Source organism: Anopheles darlingi, chromosome 3 (assembly GCF_943734745.1).
Source record: "Anopheles darlingi chromosome 3, idAnoDarlMG_H_01, whole genome shotgun sequence".
NCBI classification, from domain to species: Eukaryota; Metazoa; Arthropoda; class Insecta; order Diptera; family Culicidae; genus Anopheles; species Anopheles darlingi.
This window is the reverse complement of record NC_064875.1, coordinates 42,661,886-42,689,762: the sequence shown is the minus strand read 5'-3', so window position 1 is coordinate 42,689,762 and position 27,877 is coordinate 42,661,886. Positions and strand designations below refer to the sequence as shown.

Sequence of the window (27,877 nt, the reverse complement as noted above, 5' to 3'; positions counted from 1 at the left end):
TGAGCTACTTCTACGGCGTGAAAGGTGCGACAGATATATCGTGCTACACCAGGACGATCCCAAAACACAGCACCCTGCCTGTAACGGTTAGCTATACCAACCCGACTGCAGCCAAAAACATCAACTTCGTCACGATTGCCGCCGATCGGCATTCGTCGTGCGGTTTTACGGTGGATAAGATTGATGGGCAGCTAGGCACGGTCTCGATTAGCTACCGGATCAACGGGCCTAGTCCCACTCCGTACGAGATCAACGTCAATATGTTCTGTGTAATGTAAGTGTTTGTAGAATGTTGGGAAAACAATAAAATTGGAACGCTGGTCCGCGTATTTTATATTCGATGTTGCTGTATGTACAAGAGCAGGATATCAGAAGCGCTATTGCCTCCTGTCTAGAAGATTAGCGTCGTTGTTATTTGATCTATTTCAGGGAAAATTTGGAAGTAGGATAGCGGCGTACCGGCGGAGTTGCACTTCGGTTTTCAGGCAACAATCACCAAAAGAGTTCTCCAAATGGTCGCTGCCATGGTGAGGGTGAACAAATGCCACTGCATGCTATCGCGATAACGTTCTACTGTTTACCATAATGGAACTGCTTGATGCTCAAGTCATTAAAAGTGTATCATCGACCAGTGACCAAGCAAGCTTCCCTTTGGGAGTTTTTTTTTATTTCGATGCCGTATTCGGTTGATGTGGAACAGGTTTTGCCAAAAACTCAGAAAGAATGTCGCTGTATCAGGTGAAAGCTGCTATCTGTTTCGCTTTATGTTCTCAGGCACCGACTCCATTCTCGTGAGCCCCATGGGACAACTTGAATCCATCCGAAAGGATTACCTTTCCAATGTAAGTTGTCGTGCATTTTGTTTTGGCAAGTACTTTCTACTTATCCTGGAAAAGATTCTCATACGCTTGTTGAAAGCATCTCTCATGAATTTTAATGTTTTCGTATCTTCTGTTGATCATTTGGTGATGAACTGACCGTCGGCCAGGATGTTTTCAATACCATTGAGCATTTCCGACCAATACAAAGGCACGAGAGCTGTTACTGACAGCTATCGGTGATTGCAAATCGAGTATTTATACCACTGTACGTCCTCGAGATGCAGTCATTCGAGTCGAGCGCTTCGTTGAGTGTAACCCGTTGGAACCAATCAATTAATCAGTTGTTGTGAATGGATTCAGAAGATTCCCTGAGGTTAGGCTGACACTAGAGTCTGTCAGGGGTAGCTATATCAAAGTGTGAGAATGATGGCAAGAATTGTGGGACTAGTATTCGCTGTGGCGCTACTCTGTTGCTCGATCGAGCAGGTCACCATGGCTACCATCAATAAGGTGCGCACATCGAAGCAGTCGTATTTCTTCGGTGAAAAGGCAGCGACGGACGTACTCTGCTTCACCAAAATAATTCCTAGAGGATCTTACCTGCCACAAGATGTTACCTACAAGGTTCTACCACCCGTCCGTAAACGAAGAGCTGTAAGTAGCGACGTCCTGAATATCAATTGTCCAGACATTGCTTTTATATACAATTTGATATTTGATACCATATGATTTGCTGTTTATTCCACAGCAACAGCCACAAGCCGCACCTATGCCTGTAGCACCAGGAAGCGGCGGTGGAGGAAGTCCTGGTGGAGCTGGAGGTGGCGGTGCTCCTGGAGGAGGTGGAGGTGGAGGAGGTGGAGGTGGAGGAGGTGGAGGTGGCGGAGGTGGAGGAGGTCCTCCTGGTGGAGGTGGAGGTGGTGGAGGTGGTGGAGGTGGTCCTCCTGGAGGAGGTGGTGGATGTGGTCCTCCTGGAGGAGGTGGTGGAGGTGGTCCTCCTGGAGGAGGTGGTGGAGGTGGTCCTCCTGGTGGAGGCGGTGGAGGTGGTCCTCCTGGAGGAGGTGGTGGAGGTGGTCCTCCTGGTGGAGGTGGAGGTGGTGGAGGTCCTCCTGGTGGAGGTGGTGGAGGTGGTGGAGGTGGTCCTCCTGGAGGAGGTGGTGGAGGTGGTCCTCCTGGTGGAGGTGGAGGTGGTGGAGGTCCTCCTGGTGGAGGTGGTGGAGGTGGAGGTGGTGGAGGTCCTCCTGGTGGAGGTGGTGGAGGTGGTGGAGGTGGTCCTCCTGGAGGAGGTCCTCCTGGAGGAGGTGGTGGAGGTGGTCCTCCTGGTGGAGGTGGAGGTGGTGGAGGTCCTCCTGGTTGAGGTGGTGGAGGTGGTGGAGGTGGTCCTCCTGGAGGAGGTCCTCCTGGAGGAGGTGGTGGAGGTGGTCCTCCTGGTGGAGGTGGAGGTGGTGGAGGTGGTCCTCCTGGTGGAGGTGGTGGAGGTGGTGGAGGTGGTCCTCCTGGAGGAGGTGGTGGAGGTGGTCCTCCTGGTGGAGGCGGTGGAGGTGGTCCTCCTGGAGGAGGTGGTGGAGGTGGTCCTCCTGAAGGAGGTGGTGGAGGTGGTCCTCCTGGAGGAGGTGGTGGAGGTGGTCCTCCTGGAGGAGGTGGTGGAGGTGGTCCTCCTGGAGGAGGTCCTCCTGGAGGAGGTGGTGGAGGTGGTCCTCCTGGAGGAGGTGGTGGAGGTGGTCCTCCTGGAGGAGGTGGTGGAGGTGGTCCTCCTGGTGGAGGTGGAGGTGGTGGAGGTCCTCCTGGTGGAGGTGGTGGATGAGGTGGAGGGGGTGGTGGTGGTGGAGGTGGTCTTCCTGGAGGAGGTGGCCCTCCTGGAGGAGGTGGTGGAGTAGGTCCTCCTGGTGGAGGTGGAGGAGGTGGTCCTCCTGGAGGAGGTGGAGGTGGTGGAGGTGGTCCTCCAGGTGGTGGTGGTGGAGGAGGTGGTGGTGGTGGATGAGGTGGAGGAGGTGGTGGTGGTGGAGGAGGTGGAGGAGGTGGAGGAGGCCCACCTGTGGTACCTCCTACACCAGCGATCACTTTTATCACCCTGGAAGCAGACCGATATTCTCGTTTCGGTTTTACTGCAGATATTACTGGTGGAACTATCAAATCGAATATAGTCAATCTGAGGGTCGATGGAAGGACCCCACTGCGATATAACATTGTGGTGAAATATTATTGCGCCTTTTAGAGTTCCGAGTACTTGTTTAGATATAATGCAATGAGACGTGATAAGTAGTTCATCTTCCTTAAGTCATCTTTTTATTTGGTGTCAGTTCTTCGATTAGTGTCAGTTTAGACAACAGAAACGGGAGGAATTTAATTCCAACAGAATAGAACTCCTTAAAATATGAATCCAAGTGAACATTGAGTTTATACAAGAAGTACGACCACTTTGTTTCAGATGTAGCCACCTGACCCACTTTCAACCATCTCTTCTGTGATAAGTTTCGGTCACTCCGAACGGAAGCGTTCTTTTTCTTACCTGCGACTTATGCTGGTACAATCGATCCCGCAGCACCGGCAAATAGGCCAAGAAAGGCAAAAAACGTTACTGTTGGAGACCACAACTGGACAGCAATACTGCAAGATCAGTAATTCCGTGAAACTCCCAGCGTGAGGTAGGCCCAAGCTATGCCAAGCCTCATTGTGAAGCCCTGCCCACATCAAAGAATGTCCTGACGCACTATATTTGACATTGCCCGGGAGTGAGCCGAAGTAGCCGAAGCCAAAGTAAAGTGCGCACTTGAAGAGGAAAGATGATGCCTCGTGACGGCATCATGATATAACGGCGCCACGATATTGGAGGTACGCGACTCGTGGAAATAAGTTGATGTCACCACTACACGGACAAGGGACGAGCCCCGGAACCACCGAAAAGTCCGTGCATACATAGGACTTGCCATGCAACTCAGCCACGTCTTGCAAGATCGATTAGCGTCAGTCCAGATAAGTCTAATTACCAAATTTACATAAAGACGATACACGTTGAAGGGTTGGAGAAGAGGTTGGAAAGGTCCGTTTACATAACCTTCAGAACTAGGTTTAAGAGTATAAATAACGATAGATTTTAATAAATTATTGAGTTGTATTTTGGACGTGAAATCTGTTGTAGTTTAGTGTTTTACTACGGAACCACCCTCAGTTTCAGGTAGGCGCACCTTGGTCTATTGATACGCTAGAGTGGTAATTGCATCCGCGGTAATTCTCTCTTGGACACCAATTGGCATACTCGGGCGACTTATTAGACTCCGTATTCTCGGGGAGGCTCTATAATCAGGGCAAATCGGCTCCTGGTGACAGCATTTAAAGTGTAGGAACGCCATCGACAACACGGATTATCGCGGCTATTGTATATCATAGTTCACTTTGGGTTGCTAAGCGGATTTTTATAACAGCAAAGCAACAAGGCGGAAACGTAGTTAGTTGTATTGCAGCTGTTGAGAATGAAGCTCAACATATAACAGTTGGTGACGAGGATTAAAGCGAACAAGTTTATAAAATGAATATCAAAGCAGCAGATGTTAACATTGGAGATTCCTGGCCGTTATACCAGGAGCACCTCGAAAGATTTTTCGTGGCTTACGAATTCGAGGACGATGAAAGACGAGCTGCCCTTGAATTGTATTAAATCGTTCGCGACCTGTGTTTTCCAAGCAAACCAGAAGAGAAAACGGTTAGTGAACTCTGCGGCATTTTGCGGCAACGTTTTATGCCGACTGTGGTTATTTTCCGGGAACGCTCGATTTTTTTAAATGTGTCAGGGCGACGCCGAAAATATCGTGGAATCGAAAACCCGTTTAAGGAAGTTGTCGGCAGCTGTGAATTTGTCAGTAATTTAAATTAACTGAATAAGACCATGTTCGTGTTGGGATAGAATTTTGAGAAAAGAAATTAATCAAAAATAAGTCATTTACGGTTAAATAATGAGGTTTGATAATGGATTTTTTGTATTTAATCAGTGGCTGAAGCAAACTCAGAAAAATTTAGAAATATTTGGAAAAAACATGAAACAGTTTTCAATGGTGACTTGGATCGTTTGAAGAATATGAAAGTGCATATACTTTTGATCGAAGGAGCAGTGCCAAAAACTCTCCAACCATGAAAAGTGCTTATAGCCTGCAAGGATACGGTAGAAGACAAGTTCGATCGCTTAGAACAAATTGGAATCATTACCAAAGCATCTACTGCAGATATGGAATGGGGAACTCCAGTATTTCCTGTTTTGAAGAAAGATGCGTCTGTTCGACTTTGTGCTGGTTATCGTGCTATAGTAAAAAATGCGAATTTTTCAAGGCAGAGGTAAAATTTTTTGGCCATTGTATTGACAAAGATGATTTACACAAGCAAGGATCCTGATACAGTAGAAATCATTTTGAATGTAGCAAGACCATCAAATAGTAAAGAGAGGTCATTTGTTGGTTTGATAAAATACTACAGTAAATTTTGTTCCAATGTGACATTGATTCGATGTGAATTTCCTTGGATGAAAAAAAAAAAAAACAGCAGCAGACACTTGAGCATACGAAAAAAATTATTTTTAGAGAATTTGTTTTGGCTCATTATGATCGAAGTCCATCGATTAAACTGTATTGTGATGTGTCGAATGCAGTTGGTTCAAGAGTATTAAAAAAATATGAAAATAGTTACTCAACTATTTATAGGAAAGCATTTGCGATGTATTTCGGAACCAAAAAGTTCTGTAATTATTTGGCTAGACGACTCGTAAACGATCACAAATCATTGATTGGTTTATTCAGAACCAACGCTGGGTTTACAACGCTGGGCTGTATTTTTAGCAAATTTCGGATTAATTTGTTTGAAAGAATTAAAGGAATGGATAAAACGGCAGCAAATTTCCTATCTCGTTTACCAATAAATGTGACTGAAGATAAGACGGATTATACAGAATTCGAAGACGAATCGTCGAAATTCATCAGTTTCATTGAATCTGCGACTCATTCGTTAGTTGAACGAAAACAACTGGTGATTGAAAGTCGTCGAGACATCATTATAAGTCGTATAATCGAATATTTGAAATCTGTTTGGCCTCAGAATATTCCAGATAAGTGTGGAAGAAGGCATTCTACTTTGGGGATACTGCATTGTTGTGCTTTCTAAATTGCGTTGGAACATACTTCAGGGGCTACATTGCGTTCATCTAGGAATAGTGAGATGGAGAATCTCGCTCATACGTATTTTTAGTGGCTGTCTAGGGATAACGAGATTGAGGAAATCGGCCATAGATGCAAAACATGTATCCTTGGTAAACAAATTAAACCTGTAAATTCACGACTGCCCGGGATTCATTCGCGATTTCACAGCAGTTACAATGATCTATTTCTTTTTTGAGTGTTAATTAACACACGATTGGATCTAGTTTTCTTTCAGGATCCGTCTATATTTTAGTCCGGGTCTTTATTCTTAAATCTTAAAAAAAGTTAGAGAGAATCACAAAAGCAGCTATTATCTCTCGCTTTCGTGGTTACACTGCCTGGTGATTCGATTCGTCTTTGTCTCTTGCCTGGTGTCACGTTTGGTGCTCCTCTCTTCCTATTTTCTTATTCTCTCTGTGCGCTGTACCTAACATTTATAGCATGGATAGTTTATTTTGTTGGCTACGGTGGATGGGTACCATCTCACATCCAGCAATCCCTATTCGATTTCTTATCACCTTGGGAGCTTACGAATTCACTTGCTGACCGTGTTCACATAGATCATTTCAAGTTCAAGAGAGCTGATTATTTTGTAATCGTACATAGTTTTAGGAAATGGATCGAAGTGTTTCCGGTGCAAATGCAAACATCGCGTCAAACTGTGCAGTAGAAAATGCCGTAAAAACAGTCAAAACGGCATTGTCCAAATCATCAATGATCCAGCAAATCACGGAAAAGGCGTTTTGCTGAATTTGTGGAATTTCCTTGAAATGTATTGGGATACTAAACATGCAACAACGCATGAAAGTCCATTCTAACTCATGTTCTAAAGGGAGATGAAGATTAGATTTAATGACACAAAAGAAGGTGCTAAAAACCATGTTTTAAAGGATCAATCCAAGAAATAAAATTTAGTTTTTGAAGCTGGCGGGGTCGTTTTTGCTAGAGATTATCGAAATCCTAATACGACGGCATGGATGAAAGCTACGATAGCAAGGCGTATAGGAATGATGTTGTTTGAGTGCAGTACTGATTTGGGAATTATCAAACGTAGGAGACATCAACTTAAAAAATATCCGATGGATATTTTTGTGTTCTATATCCAACTTCACATTCACATTGGGTTGCTAAGCGGTTTTTTATAACAGCAAAGCAACATGGTGGGAACGCAGTTAGTTGTATTGTAGCTGTTGACAGTAAAGATCACAGAGGCTCAGCGAATTAAATCAAGTATAACAGAGGCTCAGCGAATTAAAAAGTTCGCCCATGATTAGGTTCAGTCATCCTAAAGGTTTGGCCTCTTCACAGAACATTCGATGTCTCTCAACTTTTTCGTTCTTTCGGTTCCATCGTTCGTCTCCTGACCCCCATATCAAGCATATTGCTGCGATGTAAATTCCTAAAAAGTAACTCTCGCAAAATGAAAAAAAAAAAAAACAAAAAACCCAAGACCATCTACAAATTCATACAGACCAACACATCAGCTGGAGATTGCTTATTGCACGCTGTATCAAAGTCCCGAAATCATTTAAAATAGGTCAGGCCCAGTGGTACGTTGTTGCGTTGAGCGATTTATACCCAAATCGGGAGTCAGTCGAGTGAGTCGCATCATTCAGTACCTTGCATATTTGCACCCAAAAAACGAAGATCACAAAGAGAATTCAGCAGCACTGACGCTTCCCAGTACGGAATCAGACGATAACTCGTTTTGCTTCGGCGCGATGCAGTACGGACGCACGGGACTTTCGGTTGGGGCGGTGCTAGTGGTAACTGTCCTGCTTATCAACGGCTCCCAGGCCATCTCGGCGGTCAGCTCGGCGGATTTGAGCTACTTCTACGGTGTGAAAGGTGCGACAGATATATCGTGCTACACCAGGACGATCCCAAAACACAGCACCCTGCCTGTAACGGTTAGCTATACCAACCCGACTGCAGCCAAAAACATCAACTACGTCACGATTGCCGCCGATCGGCATTCGTCGTGCGGTTTTACGGTGGATAAGATTGATGGGCAGCTAGGCACGGTCTCGATTAGCTACCGGATCAACGGGCCTAATCCCACTCCGTACGAGATCAACGTCAATATGTTCTGTGTAATGTAAGTGTTTGTAGAATGTTGGGAAAACAATAAAATTGGAACGCTGGTCCGCGTATTTTATACCCGATGCCGCGATATGTACAAGAGCAGAATATGAGAAGCGCTGTTGCCTCCTGTCTAGAAGATTAGCGTCATTGTTATTTGTTCTATTTCAGGGAAAATTTGGAAGTAGGATAGCGGCGGACCGGTACTTGCACAGACAACAATTACCAAACAATTACCATGGTGAGGGTTCAAGGGTGAACAAGTGCTACTGGAATATGAAACATGGAACATCTCGATTCAATTCTATTTATTAAATGCTTAAGTCATCGAACAGTGTCCAAACACCCAGAAATATTCTGGTTCACTTGTTTTCCTTTAATGAATTGCAGTCAACGCTGGCGGAGAATCAAGCTTCCATTTGGGAGTTTTATTTGGTTTCCATGTCGTATTCGATTGGCGTGGAACAGGTTTTGCCAAAAACTCAGAAAGAATGTCGCTGTAACAGGTGAAAGCTACCATCAGTTTCGTCTTATGTTCTCACTCACTGATAAAATTCTCGTAAGTCTCGTTTTGTCGGTCGCCCAATCGCCCAGGATGATTCCAATACCAATCAACAACCAATACAATGATGAGAGTGCTGTTGCTGATAGTTTTCGGTGGTTGGAAATTCGGTATTTATACCGCCGTACGTATTCGACAACCAGTCATTCGAGCAGAGCGCTTCGTTGAGTGTCAAATAAAGTTCAGTATCCTTCGCTTGAAGTGCTGCAACCAACCAATAAGTCAGTTGTGGTGAAAGGATTCAGAAGATCCCCTGTGGTTGTGCTAAAACTAGAATCTTCCAGGAGGTTGGATCTTTACCAAAGGAAAGAATGATGCTAAGAATTGTAGGATTGGTAGTCGCTGTGGCGCTACTCTGTTGCTCGATCGAGCAGGTCACCATGGCTACCATCAATAAGGTGCGCACATCAAAGCTGTCGTATTTCTTCGGTGAAAAGGCAGCGACGGACGTACTCTGCTTCACCAAGATAATTCCTAGAGGATCTTACCTGCCACAAGATATTACCTACTACATACAAGGTTCTACCGCCCGCCCGTAAACGAAGAGCTGTATGTCGCGACGCCCTGAATCTCAATAGTCCAGACACCGATTTGATATTAGATATGATATTTGCTATCGTATTTCTGCTGCTTTTTCCACAGCAACATGCACCCTCAGGTAGACCACAACCTCTCGCCCCACCAAAAACCGCAACACCACCAGCAGGACCTCTACCAGCAGCAAATAAACCAGCAGGAATTTTGCTGTTTTTTCCACAACAACCTGCACCTCCAAGTGGAACTCCACCTGTCGCACCACCAAAAGCCGCCCCGTCACAAGCAGCACCATCACCTGCAGGACCACCTCCTGCAGGTCCACCAAATAAACCAGTAGGATCTCCACCAGCAGGTCCACCGCCAGCAGGACCTCCACCAGCAGGACCTACACCAGCAGGTCCACCGCCAGCAGGACCTCCGCCAGCAGGACCTCCACCAGCAGGACCTCCACCAGCAGGTCCATCGCCAGCAGGACCTCCACCAGCAGGTCCTCCGCCAGCAGGTCCTCCACCAGCAGGACCTCCGCCAGCAGGACCTCCGCCAGCAGGACCTCCACCAGCAGGACCTCCACCAGCAGGACCTCCACCAGCAGGTCCTCCGCCTGCAGGTCCTCCGCCAGCAGGACCTCCACCAGCAGGTCCACCGCCAGCAGGACCTCCGCCAGCAGGACCTCCTCCAGCAGGTCCTCCTCCAGCAGGACCTCCACCAGCAGGTCCACCGCCAGCTGGACCTCCACCAGCAGGACCTCCACCAGCAGGTCCTCCGCCAGCAGGTCCTCCACCAGCAGGTCCACCACCAGCAGGACCTCCACCAGCAGGACCTCCACCAGCAGGACCTCCACCAGCAGGTCCACCGCCAGCAGGACCTCCGCCAGCAGGTCCACCGTCAGCAGGTCCACCGCCAGCAGGTCCTCCGCCAGCAGGACCTCCACCAGCAGGTCCTCCCCCAGCAGGACCTCCACCAGCAGGTCCTCCGCCAGCAGGACCTCCACCAGCAGGTCCTCCACCAGCAGGCCCTCCACCAGCAGGTCCTCCGCCAGCAGGTCCTCCACCAGCAGGACCTCCGCCAGCAGGTCCACCGCCAGCAGGTCCTCCGCCAGCAGGTCCTCCACCAGCAGGTCCACCACCAGCAGGACCTCCACCAGCAGGACCTTCACCAGCAGGACCTCCACCAGCAGGTCCACCGCCAGCAGGACCTCCGCCAGCAGGTCCTCCGTCAGCAGGTCCACCGCCAGCAGGTCCTCCGCCAGCAGGACCTCCACCAGCAGGTCCTCCCCCAGCAGGACCTCCACCAGCAGGTCCTCCGCCAGCAGGACCTCCACCAGCAGGTCCTCCACCAGCAGGCCCTCCACCAGCAGGTCCTCCGCCAGCAGGTCCTCCACCAGCAGGACCTCCGCCAGCAGGACCTCCACCAGCAGGTCCTCCGCCAGCAGGTCCTCCACCAGCAGGACCTCCGCCAGCAGGACCTCCGCCAGCAGGACCTCCACCAGCAGGACCTCCACCAGCAGGTCCACCGCCAGCAGGACCTCCGCCAGCAGGTCCTCCGTCAGCAGGTCCACCGCCAGCAGGTCCTCCGCCAGCAGGACCTCCACCAGCAGGTCCTCCTCCAGCAGGACCTCCACCAGCAGGTCCTCCGCCAGCAGGACCTCCACCAGCAGGTCCTCCACCAGCAGGCCCTCCACCAGCAGGTCCACCGCCAGCAGGTCCTCCGCCAGCAGGACCTCCACCAGCAGGTCCTCCGCCAGCAGGACCTCCACCAGCAGGTCCTCCACCAGCAGGTCCACCGCCAGCAGGTCCTCCGTCAGCAGGTCCTCCACCAGCAGGTCCTCCTCCATCAGGAGCTCCACCAGCAGGACCTCCACCAGCAGGACCTCCACCAGCAGGTCCTCCACCAGCAGGTCCACCGCCAGCAGGACCTCCACCAGCAGGTCCACCGCCAGCAGGTCCTCCGTCAGCAGGTCCTCCACCAGCAGGTCCACCGCCAGCAGGTCCTCCACCAGCAGGTCCACCGCCAGCAGGTCCTCCGTCAGCAGGTCCTCCACCAGCAGGTCCACCGCCAGCAGCTCCTCCGCCAGCAGGACCTCCATCAGCAGGTCCACCGCCAGCAGGACCTCCACCAGCAGGTCCACCGCCAGCAGGTCCTCCGTCAGCAGGTCCTCCACCAGCAGGTCCACCGCCAGCAGGTCCTCCACCAGCAGGTCCTCCTCCAGCAGGACCTCCACCAGCAGGCCCTCCACCAGCAGGTCCTCCGCCAGCAGGTCCACCACCAGCAGGACCTCCGCCAGCAGGTCCACCGCCAGCAGGTCCACCGCCAGCAGGACCTCCACCAGCAGGACCTCCACCAGCAGGTCCACCGCCAGCAGGTCCTCCGTCAGCAGGTCCTCCACCAGCAGGTCCACCGCCAGCAGCTCCTCCGCCAGCAGGACCTCCATCAGCAGGTCCTCCGCCAGCAGGACCTCCGCAAGCAGGTCCTCCGCCAGCAGGTCCACCGCCAGCAGGACCTCCACCAGCAGGACCTCCACCAGCAGGTCCACCGCCAGCAGGTCCTCCGTCAGCAGGTCCTCCACCAGCAGGTCCACCGCCAGCAGCTCCTCCGCCAGCAGGTCCTCCACCAGCAGGTCCACCGCCAGCAGGACCTCCACCAGCAGGACCTCCACCAGCAGGTCCACCGCCAGCAGGTCCTCCACCAGCAGGTCCTCCACCAGCAGGTCCACCGCCAGCAGGTCCTCCACCAGCAGGTCCACCGCCAGCAGGACCTCCACCAGCAGGACCTCCACCAGCAGGCCCTCCACCAGCAGGACCTCCGCCAGCAGGTCCACCACCAGCAGGACCTCCGCCAGCAGGTCCACCGCCAGCAGGTCCTCCTCCAGCAGGACCTCCACCAGCAGGACCTCCACCAGCAGGTCCACCGCCAGCAGGACCTCCACCAGCAGGACCTCCGCCAGCAGGTCCACCGCCAGCAGGTCCTCCGTCAGCAGGTCCTCCACCAGCAGGTCCACCGCCAGCAGGACCTCCACCAGCAGGACCTCCGCCAGTAGGACCTCCACCAGCAGGACCTCTACCAGCAGGTCCTCCGCCAGCAGGTCCTCCACCAGCAGGACCTCCACCAGCAGGACCTCCACCAGCAGGCCCTCCACCAGCAGGCCCTCCACCAGCAGGTCCTCCGCCAGCAGGTCCACCACCAGCAGGACCTCCGCCAGCAGGTCCTCCGCCAGCAGGTCCTCCGCCAGCAGGACCTACACCAGCAGGTCCTCCACCAGCAGGTCCACCGCCAGCAGGACCTCCACCAGCAGGACCTCCGCCAGCAGGTCCACCGCCAGCAGGTCCTCCGTCAGCAGGTCCTCCACCAGCAGGTCCACCGCCAGCAGGACCTCCACCAGCAGGACCTCTACCAGCAGGTCCTCCGCCAGCAGGTCCTCCACCAGCAGGTCCACCGCCAGCAGGACCTTCACCAGCAGGACCTCCACCAGCAGGACCTCCGCCAGCAGGACCTCCACCAGCAGGTCCACCGCCAGCAGGACCACCGCCAGCAGGACCTCCACCAGCAGGACCTCCGCCAGCAGGTCCTCCACCAGCAGGTCCACCGCCAGCAGGACCACCGCCAGCAGGACCTCCACCAGCAGGTCCTCCACCAGCAGGACCTCCACCAGCAGGACCTCCGCCAGCAGGACCTTCACCAGCAGGACCTCCACCAGCAGGACCTCCGCCAGCAGGACCTCCACCAGCAGGTCCACCGCCAGCAGGACCTCCGCCAGCAGGACCTCCACCAGCAGGTCCACCGCCAGCAGGACCTCCACCAGCAGGACCTCCACCAGCAGGACCTTCACCAGCAGGACCTCCACCAGCAGGACCTCCGCCAGCAGGACCTCCACCAGCAGGACCACCGCCAGCAGGACCACCGCCAGCAGGACCTCCACCAGCAGGACCTCCACCAGCAGGACCTCCGCCAGCAGGTCCTCCGCCAGCAGGACCACCGCCAGCAGGACCTCCACCACAAGGTCCTCCGCCAGCAGGTCCACCGCCAGCAAAACCTCCGCCAGCAGGACCTCCACCAGCAGGACCTCCGCCAGCAGGTCCACCGCCAGCAGGACCACCGCCAGCAGGACCTCCACCAGCAGGTCCACCGCCAGCAGGACCTCCACCAGCAGGACCTCCACCAGCAGGACCTCCACCAGCAGGACCTCCACCAGCAGGACCTCCGCCAGCAGGACCTCCGTCAGCAGGACCTCCACCAGCAGGTCCACCGCCAGCAGGACCTCCGCCAGCAGGACCTCCACCAGCAGGACCACCGCCAGCAGGACCTCCGCCAGCAGGTCCTCCACCAGCAGGTCCACCGCCAGCAGGACCTCCGCCAGCAGGACCTCCACCAGCAGGTCCTCCGCCAGCAGGTCCACCGCCAGCAAGACCTCCGCCAGCAGGACCTCCACCAGCAGGATCACCACCAGCAGGACCTCCGCCAGCAGGACCTCCACCAGCAGGACCTCCGTCAGCAGGACCTCCACCAGCAGGACCTCCACCAGCAGGTCCACCGCCAGCAGGACCTCCACCAGCAGGTCCACCGCCAGCAGGACCTCCACCAGCAGGACCTCCACCAGCAGGACCTTCACCAGCAGGACCTCCACCAGCAGGACCTCCGCCAGCAGGACCTCCACCAGCAGGACCACCGCCAGCAGGACCACCGCCAGCAGGACCTCCACCAGCAGGACCTCCACCAGCAGGACCTCCGCCAGCAGGTCCTCCGCCAGCAGGACCACCGCCAGCAGGACCTCCACCACAAGGTCCTCCGCCAGCAGGTCCACCGCCAGCAAGACCTCCGCCAGCAGGACCTCCACCAGCAGGACCTCCGCCAGCAGGTCCACCGCCAGCAGGACCACCGCCAGCAGGACCTCCGCCAGCAGGACCTCCACCAGCAGGTCCACCGCCAGCAGGACCTCCGCCAGCAGGACCTCCACCAGCAGGTCCACCGCCAGCAGGACCTCCACCAGCAGGACCTCCACCAGCAGGACCTCCGTCAGCAGGACCTCCACCAGCAGGACCTCCACCAGCAGGTCCACCGCCAGCAGGACCTCCACCAGCAGGTCCACCGCCAGCAGGTCCACCGCCAGCAGGTCCACCGCCAGCAGGACCTCCGCCAGCAGGACCTCCGCCAGCAGGACCTCCGCCAGCAGGTCCACCGCCAGCAAGACCTCCGCCAGCAGGACCTCCACCAGCAGGATCACCACCAGCAGGACCTCCGCCAGCAGGACCTCCACCAGCAGGACCTCCGTCAGCAGGACCTCCACCAGCAGGACCTCCACCAGCAGGTCCACCGCCAGCAGGACCTCCACCAGCAGGTCCACCGCCAGCAGGTCCACCGCCAGCAGGTCCACCGCCAGCAGGACCTCCGCCAGCAGGTCCACCGCCAGCAGGTCCACCGCCAGCAGGACTACCGCCAGCAGGACCTCCACCAGCAGGACCTCCGCCAGCAGGACCTCCGCCAGCAGGACCTCCACCAGCAGGACCTCCACCAGCAGGTCCACCGCCAGCAGGACCACCGCCAGCAGGACCTCCACCAGCAGGTCCACCGCCAGCAGGTCCACCGCCAGCAAGACCTCCACCAGCAGGACCTCCACCAGCAGGACCTCCGCCAGCAGGACCTCCGCCAGCAGGTCCACCGCCAGCAGGACCTCCGCCAGCAGGTCCACCTCCACCAGCAGGACCTCCGCCAGCAGGACCTCCGCCAGCAGGACCTCCACCAGCAGGTCCACCGCCAGCAGGTCCTCCACCAGCAGGACCTCCGCCAGCAGGTCCACCGCCAGCAGGACCACCGCCAGCAGGACCTCCACCAGCAGGACCTCCGCCAGCAGGACCTCCACCAGCAGGACCTCCACCAGCAGGACCTCCGCCAGCAGGACCTCCACCAGCAGGACCTCCACCAGCAGGACCTCCTCCAGCACGACCTCAACCAGCAGGACCTCCGCCAGCAGGACCTCCACCAGCTGGTCCACCGCCAGCAGGTCCTCCGCCAGCAGGACCTCCGCCAGCAGGTCCACCGCCAGCAGGACCACCGCCAGCAGGACCTCCACCAGCAGGACCTCCGCCAGCAGGACCTCCACCAGCAGGACCTCCACCAGCAGGACCTCCGCCAGCAGGACCTCCACCAGCAGGTCCACCGCCAGCAGGTCCTCTACCAGCAGGTCCACCGCCAGCAGGACCTCCGCCAGCAGGACCTCCACCAGCAGGTCCACCGCCAGCAGGTCCACCGCCAGCAAGACCTCCGCCAGCAGGACCTCCACCAGCAGGTCCACCGCCAGCAGGTCCACCGCCAGCAAGACCTCCGCCAGCAGGACCTCCACCAGCAGGACCTCCACCAGCAGGACCTCCGCCAGCAGGACCTCCACCAGCAGGACCTCCGCCAGCAGGTCCTCCACCAGCAGGACCTCCACCAGCAGGACCTCCACCAGCAGGACCTCCACCAGCAGGACCTCCACCAGCAGGTCCACCGCCAGCAGGTCCACCGCCAGCAGGTCCACCGCCAGCAAGACCTCCGCCAGCAGGACCTCCACCAGCAGGACCTCCACCAGCAGGACCTTCGCCAGCAGGACCTCCACCAGCAGGACCTCCACCAGCAGGTCCACCGCCAGCAGGTCCACCGCCAGCAAGACCTCCGCCAGCAGGACCTCCACCAGCAGGACCTCCACCAGCAGGACCTCCGCCAGCAGGACCTCCACCAGCAGGACCTCCGCCAGCAGGTCCTCCACCAGCAGGACCACCGCCAGCAGGTCCTCCACCAGCAGGACCTCCAGCAGCAGGTCCACCGCCAGCAGGTCCACCGCCAGCAGGTCCACCGCCAGCAGGTCCACCGCCAGCAGGACCTCCACCAGCAGGACCTCCGCCAGCAGGTCCTCCACCAGCAGGACCACCGCCAGCAGGTCCTCCACCAGCAGGTCCTCCACCAGCAGGTCCACCGCCAGCAGGTCCACCGCCAGCAAGACCTACGCCAGCAGGTCCTCCACCAGCAGGTCCACCGCCAGCAGGTCCACCGCCAGCAGGACCTCCACCAGCAGGACCTCCGCCAGCAGGACCTCCACCAGCAGGACCTCCGCCAGCAGGTCCTCCACCAGCAGGACCACCGCCAGCAGGTCCTCCACCAGCAGGTCCTCCACCAGCAGGTCCACCGCCAGCAGGTCCACCGCCAGCAGGTCCACCGCCAGCAGGACCACCGCCAGCAGGTCCTCCGCCAGCAGGTCCAAAGCCAGCAGGACCTCCGCCAGCAGGTCCACCGCCAGCAGGACCTCCACCAGCAGGACCTCCGCCAGCAGGACCTCCACCAGCAGGACCTCCGCCAGCAGGTCCTCCACCAGCAGGACCACCGCCAGCAGGTCCTCCACCAGCAGGTCCTCCACCAGCAGGTCCACCGCCAGCAGGACCACCGCCAGCAGGTCCTCCACCAGCAGGTCCAAAGCCAGCAGGACCTCCGCCAGCAGGACCTCCGCCAGCAGGTCCTCCGCCAGCAGGTCCACCGCCAGCAGGACCACCGCCAGCAGGTCCACCGCCAGCAGGTCCACCGCCAGCAGGTCCACCACCAGCAGGACCTCCATCAGCAGGACCTCCGCCAGCAGGACCTCCACCAGCAGGACCTCCACCAGCAGGACCTCCGCCAGCAGGACCTCCACCAGCAGGACCTCCACCAGCAGGACCTCCACCAGCAGGACCTCCGCCAGCAGGACCTCCGCCAGCAGGACCTCCACCAGCAGGACCTCCACCAGCAGGTCCAAAGCCAGCAGGACCTCCGCCAGCAGGACCTCCGCCAGCAGGACCTCCACCAGCAGGTCCACCGCCAGCAGGACCTCCACCAGCAGGTCCACCGCCAGCAGGTCCACCGCCAGCAAGACCTCCGCCAGCAGGACCTCCGCCAGCAGGACCTCTTACACCAGCGATCACTTTTATCACTCTGGAAGCAGACCGATATTCTCGTTTCGGTTTTACTGCAGATATTACCGGTGGAGCTATCAAATCGAATATGGTCAATCTGAGGATCGATGGAAGGACCCCTCTGCGATATAATATTTTGGTGAAATATTATTGCTCCCTTTAATGCTCCGGGCTCGTGATTATATTTAATGCAATTATACGGAATAAGTAGAGCATCCTCATTATATTTATCATGAAGGCATTATCGTTTTAGTTGGTGTCAGCTCTTAAGCCGGGCCTCCACGTTCATGATGGTTGTTATGCACATCAAGTTGGAATCTAAGTCGGAGAGTAAAACAGAACGTTCTCGACGGATCCGAGAATTTCGAGTTTGACCGGAAATTTACGTTTGCATGAAGGCATGAAGCCACGCCTCCCCGTTTTTGTTGGTAAACAATACTGCCAGAGTGTAGCCAAACTTCAACCAGGTCGAATAGAAACACTAATTTAATTTGTTTACAACCAAATAGATTACAAATTCCGACAAGAGAATGAAAAAAAAATCTAGAAAGAGTTTATTCAACTCTACAGGGAGTGCTCCGAGGTTTGGAAAGTAAAAAGTATCAGTTGTTGTTTATAACTTTCGAATTGAATGCGCCTTGCAATTGAAGTTGGCTTTGAGCTTGGATTCATCCTAACGTTAGTGGAGCAACGACGGACGTAGGAAGAGCCCCATGCATTACGACTTGCCTGAACGTGGATGCCCACCTTTAGATTAGTTCCAGTTTAGACAACAGAATCTGGAAGAAATTAATTCCAACAGAATAGAACTCCTAAGAATGTGAATCGAACACAATGGCATAAACATTGAGTTTATACAAGTGGTACTACATTTTCTTCCAGAACATTCGGTGTCTCTCAACTTTCTCGTTCTTTTGGTTTAAACGTTCTTCCGCAGAACCTCACTTCAAGCGATTAGCATGTTGGTAAAAAGTATCTCTCGAAAAATGAAAGCAAAAAATCGAAATGCAATACAAAATCTCATACAGACCAACACTTCAGCTGGAGATTGCTTATTGCACGCTGCGCCAAAGTCCCGAAATCACTGAAAATAGGTCCGGCCCAGTGGTACGTTGTTGCGTTAAGCGTATTTATACGGCTGCACCACCCAAATCGGGAGTCAGTCGAGTGAGTCGCATCATTCAGTACCTTGCATATTTGCACCCAAAAACGAAGATCACAAAGAGAATTCAGCAGCACTGACGCTTCCCGGTACGGAATAACACGATAACTCGTTTTGCTTCTGCACGATGCAGTACGTACGCACGGGACTTTCGGTTGGGGCGGTGCTAGTGGTAACTGTCCTGCTTATCAACGGCTCCCAGGCCATCTCGGCGGTCAGCTCGGCGGTCAGCTCGGCCGATTTGAGCTACTTCTACGGCGTGAAAGGTGCGACAGATATATCGTGCTACACCAGGACGATCCCAAAACACAGCACCCTGCCTGTAACGGTTAGCTATACCAACCCGACTGCAGCCAAAAACATCAACTTCGTCACGATTGCCGCCGATCGGCATTCGTCGTGTGGTTTTACGGTGGATAAGATTGATGGGCAGCTAGGCACGCTCTCGATTAGCTACCGGATCAACGGACCTAGTCCCACTCCGTACGAGATCAACGTCAATATGTTCTGTGTAATGTAAACAATAAAGCTGGAATGTTGGTCTGCATGGCCTGCACCGGATGCAAGATTGGGTGTTTCCTTGTTTTTAAAGGGAGGATACGTGCGGTACGAGCTTTAAGGACGACAACAGATTCTGTCGGCAATCGCTAGATGGCGCTACAAACCAGAAGCTCAGCAAAGTCTTCTGCTTGCACTTTCTGGGTTATCTTTTTCCGGAATTCCTTATCCTGCGTTTTTTTCCTTTTCACACATGTAACATGTTTGGGATACTTCAATTAAATGTGCTTGAACTTGGGCTCCTCTAGCCATCTTGGAAGTGTTATTAGTGCCATGTGTAATTACGCCGTAATGACTAGTTGAGAGTGAATGAATTTAAGAATTTAAAAATTCCAAAAATCCTTACCAAAACAAACAATGAAAAAAACAAGTCCCAATTCGTTGATACGAACCATCGTTGAGGGAAGGATCCGAGGAATGATTGACCTAAATCGCTCGAAACCGGACCGTTGCCATTTGCATATGCACCGCGGAACTGCGTCACAATGCACCGACCGTGCACTGTGGTGGTGGGATCGACCTCTCACTCGCTGCACACCGTATTTCCGTTCCATGCGTAACACTTCTCCTCTGTGTGTGTCTCCATGTGGTTGCGGATGGATTTGGGATGGATTGAACGTAACCGGCCGACTTGGATGCTCGACTTTTTGTAGCCGCATCACCGGCACCGTATTTGCCTTCCTGCGTTCCGTTTGCATTTCAATAATCGCATCGCCGGCAGCTGTTGCATCGAGTTGCATCGCGGTGCATGCTTCCTATGTCTACCCACATAGACAGACACGCATACACACACACACACACACACCGATACACACAGGCGGACACCACTTTCGCAATGCATTTGGAGGATAAATTCTCTCCGTTTCGATACCACTTTGGCGACGCCCCAAACGGTGAATGTATCGGATTGCATCTGCCGCGTGCATTGCCCGGGCACGGGGTAGTGTGTTTGGGTTGGCAAATGGAGAAAAACAAATCAGGCCACGGGTACGGAGTAGCGATGGCGCAAAAAAGCAGTTGTGACCAAGCTCGCCGAGGGATCCGTGCGCCACGCCACGTCACGCATTAACCGCTGGACCGCATCAATCCAAAGGTGACTCCGTGTTTGCGTCTCTGGCGTGTCCTTCGTTCTATGGCACTCCATGGTATAATAGCACCTTCTCCAAAGTGAAAACGAAAATTCGTCACCAAACGAGGGTCATTGGCCTGCCCGTTTGCTCTTTATCCTTCTGTTTTGTTTCCGTTCGGTTCCATTTGTTGCTGGCGTGGGGAGTGTACCCGGTAGGATATGGTAATCGATTCGTTGCGAGCGGTGACGCCAGTTCCAGCTGCACTTTGATTTGCATCCCTCCACTTCGAGGAGCTGATGGTGGATGGATGCTTCTCGATGTTGCGTATGTTTTGCGGAACGTTGATGCTGTAGCCCGGCACTGGCCCCGGTATCACCGAACGATGTGATTGAACGTCAAACATTGTGGAACGGTTCTAGTCGGTCTGTTTGATGATGATGGCATTTCGACTCGTCAAAGCCAAGCTAAACAAACTAAGTGTCGATGAATTGTAGAGAGTAGTTTTGTTTTGTTATTTTATGACCAAGATAGGGCTGATGCTGTTTCCGAGATGGAAAGAAAGTGTGAAGCGTTTATGATGCATCAGATCAGATGCATTATGAACAGAGTATATTTTTTTCAAATTAACTTTTCCTTTATTAGAAGTTTACAACCAAAATAATCTCCATAGCATCTGTAGCCCTGCTGAAAAATGTGCTATTTGTTCAAACCTAGCAGTAACAAAAATTGGTTTCGGTCCTATAGTGCTGACTCTACCAAATGCAGGCAATTTTTTGCAGTAATGTGGCTATGGCGTCAAATCAAATGCTTTGCAACCTGCGCAATATGCTTTGGTTTGAAATGAACTTGAAATGCTTCCGCGAATCATTAGCGTTTGGGTGTCAAAAACTCTGCAAAAAGCGGTTTTGGAATAAGTCCCTTCGATTTCCGTCATCTATTTTGCATTTGATTTGTGCAACGTTCAATTTCCTCCAAAGAGATGTTTGAAAACAATACACAGGCCTCATTTAGATACCACAATAAACATCCTGTGAAGTTACTACAATTTGAGGTTTTTGTTTGGATACTCGTACGTCTTCATCACGTGCACCAGCCCGAGTTCGTACCTGTATAATCTGATCATATCCGAAGGAACGTGCAGAAAGTGTGATAATAATGCAAATGTTCGATACAATACAAAGACTAGCGTCCAGACATCGTAGAGATCCCGTCAAGCGGCTAGCCAGGAGTAGAAAACGCAAATAACCCAAGCATAGGCAAGCAAAGTGGCGAAATAAAGTAAAGTAAAGCATCAATTCCGGTCGCCTCAGGACCTGCACCATTGCTTTGGGGCACCATTTGCCTGTGAGACAGCGCGCCTGCTATGCTCTTTGCCATGTTCGACCAGCAGCGGCGGCAGCAGCAGCAGCAGCAGTCTGTTCCACTTTTGCCGTTTTGCTACTGGCCTACTGGCTTTGCTTTTGCTCCAGTTCTGCCAGTGGAATTGGAATGCCTTCAGTGCAACGCAACGCAGCGCAGCTGTTGTGCAATGTGCACCCTGTGGTATCCTCGGTATCCTTACGCCACTGGCCTACGCCGCCTTTGTTTTTCTTTCTTTCTTCTTCTACTGGCTGGCTCGATCGATCGAAATTAGCACGTACGCACGTTGGCCGGTTTAGCGCGGTCACCCCAGCACCGACCGCGTGGCCAATTACCATCCCGCCGGACGGACATCCCGTACATCCCGGACGAAAGTGAAAACCCTCTTGAGACCGATCCCTGACGACTTAAGAAGTGCAACAAGAAACATAAAACACAAAAAATAAAGTCCGAGAGAACTCCTCCGTCCTGGGTTTCGTGTGTTGTGTCCGGTGCAGACGAGGACGGACGCGTTTCGCCGTAAATGGGGTCGTCTGCATCGCCGGCGTACGGCGAGTTGCTTTAAGCGCGTCGAAACGGAGCGCTGACGCGCTAATCCTTTAATTAAAAATCAAAACCAACACAACGAAAACCGTCCGGGAGGGAGGGAGGAAGGGAGGGAGAACCGCCGGAAAAGGGAAGCGAAGGGAAGTGCAATCATCGCGTCGGAACGGATGGACGGACGGACATGACGGGCATCGGCGTTCTCATCGACTCATCGTCGTCCTGGGCGTCGACATCAGGCAGTCGAGCCCTTCATCGGTTTGCAATAGAGGGGGAGTGCGGATAAGGGGTCAAGGAAGTGTACGCACGTACACCCTTCTCGTGGTCGTCCTCGATGTTGTTGCACCCCGCGTTAGCCCCGCAGTCCTGCGTGAATACATAATGAATGAAGATCAAGGTTAAGTCCCGCGGTTCCTGCGGTCCTTTTTGCGGTCGTTCAACAGCACATTAATTGCTTTTCCTGCGCCAGACCCAGACTCTGGTGTCTGGTCTCGCGTTCCGGGCATTCCCACCAGCGAGCCAGACCGACCGGGACCGCCGGTTTGAAACAATGACCTACATTAATACCGATTCGTCGGAGGAAATGAAATTATGCTTCTTTCAGGTCCGTACCGTAGTCGTCGTTGTCGTCGTCGTCGTCGCAGTAGTAAGTCAGAATGGGTCAGATGGACCTCCATCCCCCGCCGGTTCGGGCATCCATCCGGAAAGGGAGAGTTCGGTGTACGGAGGTGGTGGTGGTGGTGGTGGTGGTGGTGGTTGTGGTGTTGCCGCAGCTCGCTTTTATTCGATTTTATTCCTTACGCCGCGAATGCCAACGCGAACGCGTCGACGGTTCGCAATAAGCGAACTCTCATTACGTCCTTCCTCCGATTCCTTAATGCCGCACAGCTGCGGTAATGGAAAATAAAGTTTTTCTCACCGCCTCCGCCTCATCGCCTTCCCTCCCGCGTGACCTGTCTGCGACCCGGCTTCCTCCGCCCCCCTTCCTGGGAATGCCATTAACCGCTACCGCGCCCAGTCTTCTCCTCGAGTAAGTCACAGACGGTACTTGCCGTTGGTTTGAATTACCATTTCGGTTACTGCTGCTGCTGGTCGTGATGCGCCGTTGTCGGCATTGTCGTCCCGTTCTGTCGGTTCCTTTCACTTTCCTTTTCACTTCCCGGGCCAGGGACACCCGGGACCGGCACCGGCATCCCTTCGCTGAATGGTAGCGTCCGGTCCGGTCCCGGTCGGTCGCTTCTTCCGGTGGAGTGATTTTAATCTTTGCGACTTTTTGCGTCCCACAACTTTACGACCTCGTTCTCGGCCAAACACCATTTGGTGCTCGACGATGATACTGTCGTCCTTGTTTCCCTATTTTCCCTTGCCGTCTGTTTTGCACAGCGGAACGGGATGGGATGGTGAATGAAAATCGATCGAGTTCAATTAAATGTTAAAGTCGCCGGTCGCTAGCGGTCAGCGGTGGTAGTGACGCCGGATTTACTGCACTGCTGGTCAGCTGTTACGACCAGCGCCAGGGTCGTTTCCGATTAACCGTAGAACCATCAATCCAATAGACGTCCCGAAATAATGCGCTTTCCAGTGTGTCTCGTGCGATTTAAAGTGAAGTCGCAGCACGGGAAGGGTCCTTCTTAAAGTGTCGCTCACGTGACACAATTCCGGGCGAACGACGACCTTTTGGTCGCTGTCGTCGTTGTTGTTGTCTTTGGTGACCCCGAAAGGAACACTTCTGACCGGGACGTGGACACACACACGCGCCGCGACGTCAGCGAAGCGCCGGAAACTGTATTTTCCCCTCCGGAAACTAACTTTTTGACGTCTCGACGCGGTGCTGCTCAAGCGCTGCGTGGCCGGGTCGCACGCCACGGCGAGCTCGATTGTAGCATATACCGGGTATCCTCAAATCGGGACCATTCGTTGGCCCGCAGGCTGAAGGACCTCCAGTGTGGATTCCAGTTTCACAGGACAAAAGCATATTTTTGGTCGCGCAAAGGACACGCAACGCGGTAGTCCGCGGGTGCTGGTGGCTTCGAGTCATCCGCAAACAATCGATTCCAGGAGTCGGATTTCAACCAATTCCGTGTTCTCCACCAGCGTTCGATATCTTGTTAACAGACAAGACAGGATGCCTTGACGTTGACGTGACTCAAATGGTCGCCACAGAAGGTAGGTCCAGGCGCAGCAGCTGCCTGGTCCGGGATCAGGGGCGCCATCCGTGATGGCCTCGAGCGGTCGGTAGTATGGCCAATGAACGGTTGCCATCCAATGACCCCCTTCCAGTCCTTCTTCCCTTGGCAACCTTCCGGCTAGACACAAACGCCAAGAGTTGGAATTGTCGGAAGCTGAAGTCCGGGAAGAGGTATCCGCGCGTCAAGTGTCAGCGCCATCGATCGGACTAACCATGTCGTACCGGTTGGCAGTAGCAGCAGCAGCAGCAGCAGCAGCAGCATTGTACAGGATGACCTCTCGTGCTTCCTCGTTCTCGTCAGATTGGCAGTCCCGGCTTATTTTCGTGCCCGATTATCACCGTGTTAGGGGTCGTGGGATGGGGAAATGGAAAAGGGCGGTGCGGATTGGGGTGATTTTAGTCCGCCGTCGGCCTCCGGAACCCGTGGTGAGGATCAATTTTCCTGCCAAATACCACCAGAATCGCGTTGCGTGTCTTTGCTGGTCGGTGGCCGGCCATAAATACACGCTGTCCGAGATGCTTTACATTTTTACGGTCAGCAGCAGCAGCAGCAGCAGCAGCTGACAATGATTCCTGCCAATCGTGTAAAGCGGAACGATGCGTTAAAATGTTTTTCATTGTTTGTAGAAGGGAAGGAAATGTATTTTTACCAAACATGCAACCGATGATGAATTTTGCTGCGGATTCTCACATTCCACGCCCTTAGCATAAACTCAGTACGAGGTAATTATTGGGCTGCGGTATTTTGTTTAATATGTTGACTCTATAGTATGCTGTTTATTCAACAGGAAAGGTTTTCCAAAGGTTTTTGCTTTATGGTATGAAATGCCATAATTTCATTCTTGATTAATACAAAAAAAAAATACCGTTTAAAAGCGGTACGAATGGACCTTAAATATAGGAAACATGGACCCTAAATATGGGAAGAAGTCAATCGAAATCATTCCATCATGCATGATTTTTTGTCGAATAATTTGCTGTATGAAATTACATCCTCCCAGATTTATGGAACTTATCCATTATAATCCACTAGAAGGAACAATTGTATAGTGTAGAAGTATTATCTAGAGTGAATAATTCTGAAAATTGTTGTTTTATGATCTCCTTGATTTTTATTTCAATTGTAAACTTAAAAACAGAAACACAAATCTGTTTTGTACTTGAGAAAACTTCGTAATCTATGTCAAGGCCCTATTACTTCGAAAAGAAGACCATGCAGTCGATTTAATGCCATTAGGACAAAATTTTGATTTTGACGAAAAATCCTCAAACTAAACCAACATATTATTGGTTACAATTTTAGTTCGATTGGAGATTAGAATGATACTCGAAACACGATAATGTGGTAACGCTAGAGGATAACATTTTATACTATCGTAACTGACTAAGTCAGGACCGTAAAAAATGTAAATATCGAAAATGCGGATAATACTTCGCTTGGCCGATTTACACAGTCTATGAAGGAGTTCAAAACAGGATAGATTACAGGTTATAAAATAGGATATTGTACGGTGTTAGTTCCATAGACACACCGTTTTATCTTTTGTCAAAATGCTTAAGTATTAGAATTTGAATATCAGAATTATAATCAGAACTTCCGCGTCTACCACAAGAAGACAAAAAGCATAAACCTCTCTGTGCTGTCAGAACGGACGACCCCCGAAGATGTTGACTAATTAGAACAACGTAGGCATCTTCGATGGAGCGACAGGCTACGACGATGCTCTAACGTCACAATACCGCAGGTTTTGACATTTTTGACAATCCTAGCCACCGGGTGAGTCTTCTGCGAGTGCTTTCCATCGAGCGTCACTCGATCCGACTCCAGATTTCACCATCTCCCACCTCTCCTTCGCCCAAACCGCGAAACGACTCAAGATGACAGACGCGTCACGGCGCACGGGCCATCGGGAGCGAGGGCGTCGAATCTGATCTTACATTGCAAATTAGCCCACGTAATCCTTTCCCGTACTTGAGCATGAGTGAACCGCATGATCCGGGCGCCACCGAGCACGCGCTCCGGAGTGCCGAGCCGTACGTGACTTTTTGCAAATCGTCCACCGGGAAGGCGGAGAAGGCGAGCATCGGTGATACGGATCAGTCCACGATGTCGTCGTCGTCGTCGTCGTCGCCAAGTGAAGTGCCCCATTGCATCCGAGACCGGGTTTTGAGCGGACTTAAGCACAACCGGGCGTCTAGAATCCATCAAAACAGAAGGGGCGACGCTTCAGATGTCGAGGCTGCACTTGGACAAAGAATTCAATGGGGGCGGAGGTGGATTGACGCCACGCCAGTCAAGTGGCTGGTGACGGTGCTGCAGACGCATAAGCACGGTCGCCTATAGTGCTGGTGCATATTTTCGAGCCACTCCCACACAGCACCATATGAGGTGAGCACCAAAGGATTACTTGAGTAAAAACGGGGGCCATGTCGGGAGAGGGGTTAGGCTGCTTAGACATGCGGACACGAAGGACGCCGTGCATTCTTGAGGCGCCCAAGTGCAGCCAGAGCACTCGAAAGGGGTTTTTCCGGCCCGAGGTTTTTCCACCCGACAGCGACCGCGGGCTTCACATTTTCACTTCCACTTGACGATACGAATCTCAGGACCCATCGTCGTCGTCGTTGAGGCCGCTTTTGTGTCGCTTCAGTTCTGGGGCTTACGTGGAGTTGGCCGACCCGGTGCACCCCGTACGCTCAAGATAGGCTTAAGGAAGGCGCCGCCGCCTGCTTTGGTGCTTCTGTGGCGCAGAATAGAAATATGGGTTTTGAAGAGGGCTCACCGAAAAAGGGCGCCACGAAGAAAATAGCAAAAACCAGCGGAAAGCGACAACGGGGGAAAGTGGGAAGAAAGGGAAATCTCCACGTAGTAGGTGGCCGCTGCGCTGTCACACTCGAGGCCGACGAATGTGGCGAAGAAGATGGTGCAAGTGGTGCGAGGACTGCAAATAAACCTTGGAGTTTTCCAAGAGCAAAAAAAAAAAAAACACGAAAGGGAAGGGAAACCATCCCCAAATGCCCCCAAGGTTCGAGTAAGAGCGGCCAAGGATAAAAGGTGGCTACACGACCCCGTGTGTGTGTATGTGCGACGACATGAGCCACACTTTGATTATAATCTAACGCCCCCCGGACAGGCCGGGCCAGCCGGTCGGAACGGCGGCTACACTGTCAAGTGCTGGATGCTTTTTCCTACTTGACGTGGCCACTGGCGGTTCATAGAGAAGGGTCCGGGGGCCCAGTGTAATCTTCAAAAGTGCTTCAAAAGCATGCCAGACGAGAGGAAAAGAGAGAGAGCGACAGAGCATGCAGGATGCGTTTCGGGGATGTGCTCCCCAGTGAAAGGCCACCTTCCCGGCTACCCATTTGTCAAACATTTCGAATCCGTCGCGGACCGAAAAGGTTCGCTCCTTACACGATACATTGTAACAGTACTGTCGTCGTATTTTGCAACGTAATTCGCATTCGCATCCTGGTAGGCGACGGAGGTAAACAAAGCGACCCCCGGAGAACGGGAAAATCCTCTAAACGCAACGCAACGCAACGGAGCACCATAACCTCAAACAAAGCGTGCATTGAGGTGGCCTGGCGCTGCCACTGGCACTATGCTCGCAATATGGCGCAATGTCTCATCTGAAGTGGAGAAGAAGAGAAGCGGCAGGGTGCTGGCCGGGACACGGGATGGACAGAAACAAAAGACCGCCCGGGATGGCAAAAAGGGTTTTCCGCTTTCCACGACTGTGGGACTGTGTGTTGCTGAATGGGAATGAATAAGAAACGACGCCTACGATGCGTTCTCGCGTACGAATGAAAAAGAACGAAAAGAAAAGAAAAAAAGGACAAATACCAAATGCGGGGAACGCCGGCCCGTGCGTCCATCCGTCCAAGATGTCCATTTCACACTTCCA

At 53.4% G+C, this 27,877-nt stretch overlaps 2 protein-coding genes across 2 annotated transcripts; both read left to right on the top strand.

The window, feature by feature from the left end:
• The first annotated feature begins 1,313 nt into the window (after positions 1–1,313).
• LOC125955515 (mediator of RNA polymerase II transcription subunit 14-like) lies at positions 1,314–7,365 on the top strand. The gene is made up of 3 exons (XM_049686649.1): positions 1,314–1,475; positions 1,570–1,669; positions 7,310–7,365. The coding sequence occupies exons 1-3, from the start codon at positions 1,314–1,316 to the stop codon at positions 7,363–7,365; spliced, it is 318 nt and encodes a 105-aa protein (XP_049542606.1).
• Positions 7,366–9,025: 1,660 nt separating this feature from the next.
• Positions 9,026–17,258, top strand: LOC125955514 (uncharacterized). Its single transcript, XM_049686648.1, has 2 exons — positions 9,026–9,164; positions 17,155–17,258. Exons 1-2 carry the CDS (start codon positions 9,026–9,028, stop codon positions 17,256–17,258), a joined length of 243 nt encoding a protein of 80 aa, XP_049542605.1.
• The last annotated feature ends 10,619 nt before the right edge of the window (positions 17,259–27,877 follow it).